This window comes from Oncorhynchus keta, unplaced genomic scaffold (genome assembly GCF_023373465.1).
Source record: "Oncorhynchus keta strain PuntledgeMale-10-30-2019 unplaced genomic scaffold, Oket_V2 Un_contig_9580_pilon_pilon, whole genome shotgun sequence".
NCBI classification, from domain to species: Eukaryota; Metazoa; Chordata; class Actinopteri; order Salmoniformes; family Salmonidae; genus Oncorhynchus; species Oncorhynchus keta.
In genome coordinates, this window is record NW_026290602.1 from 136,741 (window position 1) to 145,000 (window position 8,260).

Here is an 8,260-nt window from a genome sequence, read left to right on the forward strand (position 1 = left end):
GTGCACGTATGTGTGTGTGCATATATACACGTGTGTGTGTGTGTGTGTGTGTGTGTGTGTGTGTGTGTGTGTGTGTGTGTGTGTGTGTGTGTGTGTGTGTGTGTGTGTGTGTGTGTGTGTGTGTGTGTGTGTGTGTGTGTGTGTGTGTGTGTGTGTCTGCACATGTTACGATGCCAAGTCTTGGTTTAACACTACCTGTCTTTTATCTGTTCTTATTGCAGGTGCCTTTGGCCTCATCCCCCTGTGAGCCCCTGCTAACCCACATTAAGCCCTACAAGTGCACACTCTGGAGAAAACTTCTCTTCTGCCAGTAATCCATACTTCTCATTGAGAGATGAAGATGTGCGTCCCACTACTGATGGCTGTGCTGCCTATCATACAGGCAGGTCAGTACTGCAGTTATTACAGCTCTTATGAATGTTATGACTGTGTTATGACAGGTATTACAGAGGTATTAGGGGTTTACGACAGGTCAGTACTGCAGATATTACAGCTCTTATGAATGTTATGACTGTGTAATGACAGCTATTAGGAGTTTAGGACAGGTCATTCAGCTGTTATTACAGGTATGAGACTATGATCTGAAGTTAGAATACTGCCCCACCTCCACCATGTAGAGTTTCCTGTAGTGGAACATGGCCCTGGTAGAGGGTAGAGTTTCCTGTAGTGGAACATTGCCCTGGTAGAGGGTAGAGTTTTCTGTAGTGGAACATTGCCCTGGTAGAGGGTAGAGTTTTCTGTAGTGGAATATGGCCCTGGTAGAGGGTAGAGTTTCCTGTAGTGGAACATGGCCCTGGTAGAGGGTAGAGTTTCCTGTAGTGGAACATGGCCCTGGTAGAGGGTAGAGTTTCCTGTAGTGGAACATGGCCCTGGTAGAGGGTAGCGTTTTCTGTAGTGGAACATGGCCCTGGTAGAGGGTAGAGTTTCCTGTAGTGGATCATGGCCCTGGTAGAGGGTAGAGTTTCCTGTAGTGGAACATGGCCCTGGTAGAGGGTAGAGTTTCCTGTAGTGGAACATGGCCCTGGTAGAGGGTAGAGTTGTCTGTAGTGGAACATGGCCCTGGTAGAGTTTCCTGTAGTGGAACATGGCCCTGGTAGAGTTTCCTGTAGTGGAACTTGGCCCTGGTAGAGGGTAGAGTTTTCTGTAGTGGAACATGGCCCTGGTAGAGGGTAGAGTTTTCTGTAGTGGAACATGGCCCTGGTAGAGGGTAGAGTTTCCTGTAGTGGAACATGGCCCTGGTAGAGGGTAGAGTTTCCTGTAGTGGAACTTGGCCCTGGTAGAGGGTAGAGTTTCCTGTAGTGGAACATGGCCCTGGTAGAGGGTAGAGTTTCCTGTAGTGGATCATGGCCCTGGTAGAGGGTAGAGTTTCCTGTAGTGGAACATGGCCCTGGTAGAGGGTAGAGTTTCCTGTAGTGGAACTTGGCCCTGGTAGAGGGTAGAGTTTCCTGTAGTGGAACATGGCCCTGGTAGAGGGTAGAGTTTCCTGTAGTGGATCATGGCCCTGGTAGAGGGTAGAGTTTTCTATAGTGGAACATGGCCCTGGTAGAGGGTAGAGTTTTCTGTAGTGGAACATGGCCCTGGTAGAGGGTAGAGTTTTCTGTAGTGGAACATGGCCCTGGTAGAGGGTAGAGTTTTCTGTAGTGGAACATGGCCCTGGTAGGGTGTAGAGTTTTCTGTAGTGGAACATGGCCCTGGTAGAGGGTAGAGTTTTCTGTAGTGGAACATGGCCCTGGTAGAGGGTAGAGTTTCCTGTAGTGGAACATGGCCCTGGTAGAGGGTAGAGTTTTCTGTAGTGGAACATGGCCCTGGTAGAGGGTAGCGTTTTCTGTAGTGGAACTTGGCCCTGGTAGAGGGTAGAGTTTTCTGTAGTGGAACATGGCCCTGGTAGAGGGTAGAGTTTTCTATAGTGGAACATGGCCCTGGTAGAGGGTAGAGTTTTCTGTAGTGGAACATGGCCCTGGTAGAGGGTAGCGTTTTCTGTAGTGGAACTTGGCCCTGGTAGAGGGTAGAGTTTTCTGTAGTGGAACATGGCCCTGGTAGAGGGTAGAGTTTTCTGTAGTGGAACATGGCCCTGGTAGAGGGTAGAGTTTTCTATAGTGGAACATGGCCCTGGTAGAGGGTAGAGTTTTCTGTAGTGGAACATGGCCCTGGTAGAGGGTAGAGTTTTCTGTAGTGGAACATGGCCCTGGTAGAGGGTAGAGTTTTCTGTAGTGGAACATGGCCCTGGTAGAGGGTAGCGTTTTCTGTAGTGGAACTTGGCCCTGGTAGAGAGTAGAGTTTTCTGTAGTGGAACATGGCCCTGGTAGAGGGTAGAGTTTTCTATAGTGGAACATGGCCCTGGTAGAGGGTAGAGTTTTCTGTAGTGGAACATGGCCCTGGTAGAGGGTAGAGTTTTCTGTAGTGGAACATGGCCCTGGTAGAGGGTAGAGTTTTCTGTAGTGGAACATGGCCCTGGTAGAGGGTAGAGTTTCCTGTAGTGGATCATGGCCCTGGTAGAGGGTAGAGTTTTCTGTAGTGGAACATGGCCCTGGTAGAGGGTAGAGTTTCCTGTAGTGGAACATTGCCCTGGTAGAGGGTAGAGTTTTCTGTAGTGGAACATTGCCCTGACTAGCTGCAGAACAACAATTTTTAGGTATTTGACCTTTGTAGTTGTGTAGGATGGAGAGGGATGAAGGAGGATAAATGGATGGTGAGAGATGAATGGAGGAAGAGAGATGTAGGGAGAGAGAATATGGAGGGGAGGGAGGCAGCGTAATAGAAGGAGAGGGTAGGAGGTAGAGGGAGAATGATGGAGGGGTGAAATGGAAGGAGAGAGAGCGAGAGGGGGGAGATGGAAAGAGCAAGGGAATGAGAGGGATGGGGAGGGTTTGAAAGAGAGGTAAGGAGAGGGAAAGTGGGAGCGGTATGGAGGTAGGGAGTGAGGAGGAAGTAGGTCAGTCTGAGCGATTGAAGGTATAACTGTGTCTGCCACGTGTGAGGAAAGGAGAGTGGATGTCCCTCTCCACCTTCTCCCTCTGTGTCTGGGTGAGTGTGTGTCTGGGTGTGTGTGTCTGGGTGTGTGTGTTTGGGTGGGGTGTGTGTCTGCGGCAGGGCAGCCTCTAAAGCCATGGCTAGACTCCAATGGCTCAGCTTTTCATAGTAACGGACACATAACAAATATTTCTACATTTCCTTCCTTCTCTCTCTGTCAGTTAAATGTTCAATTCAATTCAAGGGTCTTTATTGGCATGGGAAACATTGCCAAAGCAATGTTTCTCTCTCTTTCTCTCTCACGCTCTCACGCGCTCTCTTCCTTTCTCTCTCTGCTGTTTCCTACCATAGTGTTTTTGTTTTTGACAGTAAGCTACTCTGTATATTCACTAACATGAAGGCCTAGCTTCGGTTGCCAGGTTGACTTCCTCCGGTTGCCAGATTGGGTCTTAATCCCACTTACCCTTTGAAGGGCAGAAAAGTAACATGAACGGTAGGAGGGAGGCATGTGCTTATGCTTACACACACACACACACACACACACACACACACACACACAGACAGCCACACACACACACACACACACACACACACACACACACACACACACACACACACACACACACACACACACACACACACACACACACACACACACACACACACACACACACACACACACACACACACACACACGACATCATGCCTTTCTGTGTCAGTGTGCTCTTAAAACACAGCATGAAGTTCCAACATAATGACAAAGACTTTAAACAGTGCTATTGTCAAACTTACTGTAAAAATAGTATACATATTTATAATTAATGCATGATGTTGTATATTAACACCCTCTGCTACCCACTGGTTGAGCCCAATGGAGTAAGATGAAGATCCCCCTTAGACACTGATCTAAGCTCAGTTTAGCATATTCCCCATAATGGTTAGGGTAAAGCTCCGTGGAGGAAAAGCTGATCCTAGAAATCTGCCTACGGGCAACTTCTTCAAAGCATCATCTCATCTGCCTTTCCATAGGGATTCACAGAATGAGAGCAAGTGGTTGAGGGCAGAAATAGACAATAGCTACAGTATGCTTTGTGGGGTTTTGTTGTTTACAGTATGCTTTGTGGGGTGTTGTTGTTGTTTACACTATGCTTTGTGGGGTGTTGTTGTTTACACTATACTTTGTGGGGTGTTGTTGTTTACACTATGCTTTGTGGGGTGTTTTTGTTTACACTATGCTTTGTGGGGTGTTGTTGTTGTTTACAGTATGCTTTGTGGGGTGTTGTTGTTTACACTATGCTTTGTGGGGTGTTGTTGTTGTTTACAGTATGCTTTGTGGGGTGTTGTTGTTTACAGTATGCACCACTCGGGAGCCCACTCTTGACTGAAACCGTCTTATTGGAAATGAACTTCATTATGTTGTCATCCAGAGCCACATTTGTTTATTTTCCAAGCTATAACACACAATATTTTACAAGTGCTTTGTGTTTTCATGTTTGGCCATGGAAAATCAAGTATAATTTTATCTTGATACTGGTATCGTGATAACCCTAACCCACACACACACACACAGACAGCCACACACACACAGCCACACACACACACACACACACACACACACACACACACACACAGACAGACAGACAGACAGACAGACAGACAGACAGACAGACAGACAGACAGACAGACAGACAGACAGACAGACAGACAGACAGACAGACAGACACACACAGACACACAGACACACACACACACACACAGCCACACAGCCACACACACACAGCCACACACACACACACACACACACACACACACACACACACACAGACAGACAGACAGACAGACAGACAGACAGACAGACAGACAGACAGACAGACAGACAGACAGACAGACAGACAGACAGACAGACAGACAGACAGACAGACAGACAGACAGACACACACACACACACACAATTTCCTATTGAACTTGCATCCAATCCATTAGAAGGTCCTGGAGGTGTTGTTTTAGTTTCTGAATCGTTCCTGGCTTTCAAAACCTCCTAAATATAAAGTCCTATGTTTGACCAGAGATTTATGTGGCTGTCCCTATGTGGCTCCGCTCAAAAGCAGTGCACTTGTGTATGTGGCTGTGTGGCTGTCTGTGTGTGTGTGTGTATGTGGCTTTCTTTGTGTGTGTGTATGTGGCTATCTGTGTGTGTGTGTGTGTGTGTGTGGCTGTCTTTTGTGTGTGTGTATGTGGATGTGTGTCTGTGTGTGTCTGTGTGTGTGTGTGTGTGTGTGTGTGTGTGTGTGTGTGTGTGTGTGTGTGTGTGTGTGTGTGTGTGTGTGTGTGTGTGTGTGTGTGTGTGTGTGTGTGTGTGTGTGTGTGTGTGTGTGTGGCTGTCTCTGTGTGTGTGTGTGTGTGGCTGTCTGTGTGTGTGTGTGTGTGTGGCTGTCTCTGTGTCTGTGCGTGTGTATGTGTCTGTCTGTGTGTGTATGTGTGTGTCTGTCTGTGTGTGTGTGCATATGTGTGTGTCTGTCTGTCTGTCTGTCTGTTTGTCTGTCATTTGGGACAGAGTTCAGTCAGGGTACACTGTGGTTTTTGATGAAACAGTCTGAAAAGCGTAGAGGTCAGCGTTTCCACGTCCGCTGCCAGGCACGCCGAGACTTGGCCTCGCTTCCTTGGGAATTATATTATTATCCGTTCACTCTGAATGCTCAGGAAATACTCTGGTTAATGATGGGAGAGTTGTGGAGAGAGGACGTATGTGGGTATATGTTTGTTGTGTCAATGTGTATATGAATAATGTGTGATAAACCCAATCCATTTGAAACTACATCTTTAGTCTACTTAGCATAGGGAAGATCAAAACAATTCCTTTGAATTATTTTTCTGTAATTTACCTGCTCATGTTACCATCATTGCTGGTAAAATTTGAATTTGAATTAGAATTCTAATTTGAAGCGCTGTGACGTCATACTTGTTTGATAATATTTCCATTTCTGGCATTTACTTATCTCATATGTATATACTGTATTCTATACTATTCTGTATCTTAGTCACTTAATAATGTTCCATATCTGGCATTACTCATCTCATATGTATATACTGTATTCTATACTATTCTACTGTATCTTAGTACATGCCGCTCTGACATCGCTCGTCCATATGTATATATTCTTAATTCATTCCTACTTAGATGTGTGTGTATTGGTTACAGTATATGTTGTTTCACTGTTAGATATTACTGGTTAGATATTACTGCAGTGTTGGAACTAGAAACACAAGCATTTTGCTGCAGCTGAGTAACATCTGCTAACCACGTTTATGTGACCAATAACATCTGCTAACCACGTGTATGTGACCAATAACATCTGCTAACCACGTGTATGTGACCAATAACATCTGCTAACCACGTGTATGTGACCAATAACATCTGCTGAACACGTGTATGTGACCAATAACATCTGCTAAACACGTGTATGTGACCAATAACATCTGCTAAACACGTGTATGTGACCAATAACATCTGCTAACCACGTTTATGTGACCAATAACATCTGCTGAACACGTGTATGTGACCAATAACATCTGCTAACCACGTTTATGTGACCAATAACATCTGCTAACCACGTGTATGTGACCAATAACATCTGCTGAACACGTGTATGTGACCAATAACATTTGCTAACCACGTGTATGTGACCAATAACATCTGCTAACCACGTGTATGTGACCAAAAACATCTGCTAACCACGTGTATGTGACCAATAACATCTGCTAACCACGTTTATGTGACCAATAACATCTGCTGAACACGTGTATGTGACCAATAACATCTGCTAACCACGTTTATGTGACCAATAACATCTGCTAACCACGTGTATGTGACCAATAACATCTGCTAACCACGTGTATGTGACCAATAACATCTGCTAACCACGTGTATGTGACCAATAACATCTGCTAACCACGTGTATGTGACCAATAACATCTGCTGAACACGTGTATGTGACCAATAACATCTGCTGAACACGTGTATGTGACCAATAACATCTGCTAACCACGTGTATGTGACCAATAACATCTGCTAAACACGTGTATGTGACCAATAACATCTGCTGAACACGTGTATGTGACCAATAACATCTGCTGAACACGTGTATGTGACCAATAACATCTGCTAATCACGTGTATGTGACCAATAACATCTGCTAATCACGTGTATGTGACCAATAACATCTGCTAACCACGTGTATGTGACCAATAACATCTGCTGAACACGTGTATGTGACCAATAACATCTGCTAACCACGTGTATGTGACCAATAACATCTGCTAACCACGTGTATGTGACCAATAACATCTGCTAATCACGTGTATGTGACCAATAACATCTGCTAACCACGTGTATGTGACCAATAACATCTGCTAATCACGTGTATGTGACCAATAACATCTGCTAACCACGTGTATGTGACCAATAACACCACGTGTATGTGACCAATAACATCTGCTAATCACGTGTATGTGACCAATAACATCTCTGACCTAAATCCTAACATGTATGTGACCAATAACATCTGCTAATCACGTGTATGTGACCAATAACATCTGCTAAACACGTGTATGTGACCAATAACATCTGCTAACCACGTGTATGTGACCAATAACATCTGCTAACCACGTGTATGTGACCAATAACATCTGCTAACCACGTGTATGTGACCAATAACATCTGCTAACCACGTGTATGTGACCAATAACATCTGCTAATCACGTGTATGTGACCAATAACATCTGCTAACCACGTGTATGTGACCAATAACATCTGCTAATCACGTGTATGTGACCAATAACATCTGCTAACCACGTGTATGTGACCAATAACATCTGCTAACCACGTGTATGTGACCAATAACATCTGCTAATCACGTGTATGTGACCAATAACATCTGCTAACCACGTGTATGTGACCAATAACATCTGCTAACCACGTGTATGTGACCAATAACATCTGCTAATCACGTGTATGTGACCAATAACATCTGCTAATCACGTGTATGTGACCAATAACATCTGCTAACCACGTGTATGTGACCAATAACATCTGCTAATCACGTGTATGTGACCAATAACATCTGCTAACCACGTGTATGTGACCAATAACATCTGCTAACCACGTGTATGTGACCAATAACATCTGCTAACCACGTGTATGTGACCAATAACATCTGCTAATCACGTGTATGTGACCAATAACATCTGCTAACCACGTGTATGTGACCAATAACATCTGCTAACCACGTGT

The 8,260-nt window shown here is 44.9% G+C and overlaps 1 protein-coding gene across 1 annotated transcript in view; it reads left to right on the forward strand.

Moving 5' to 3' along the window:
* Nucleotides 1–8,260, forward strand: part of LOC127927141 (cell migration-inducing and hyaluronan-binding protein-like) — a 157,403-nt gene that overhangs the window by 80,475 nt on the left and 68,668 nt on the right. Inside the window, 1 exon segment of the mRNA XM_052512933.1 lies at nucleotides 222–386. Within this exon segment, the coding sequence (XP_052368893.1) occupies nucleotides 335–386 (52 nt within the window). The 5' untranslated portion in view covers nucleotides 222–334.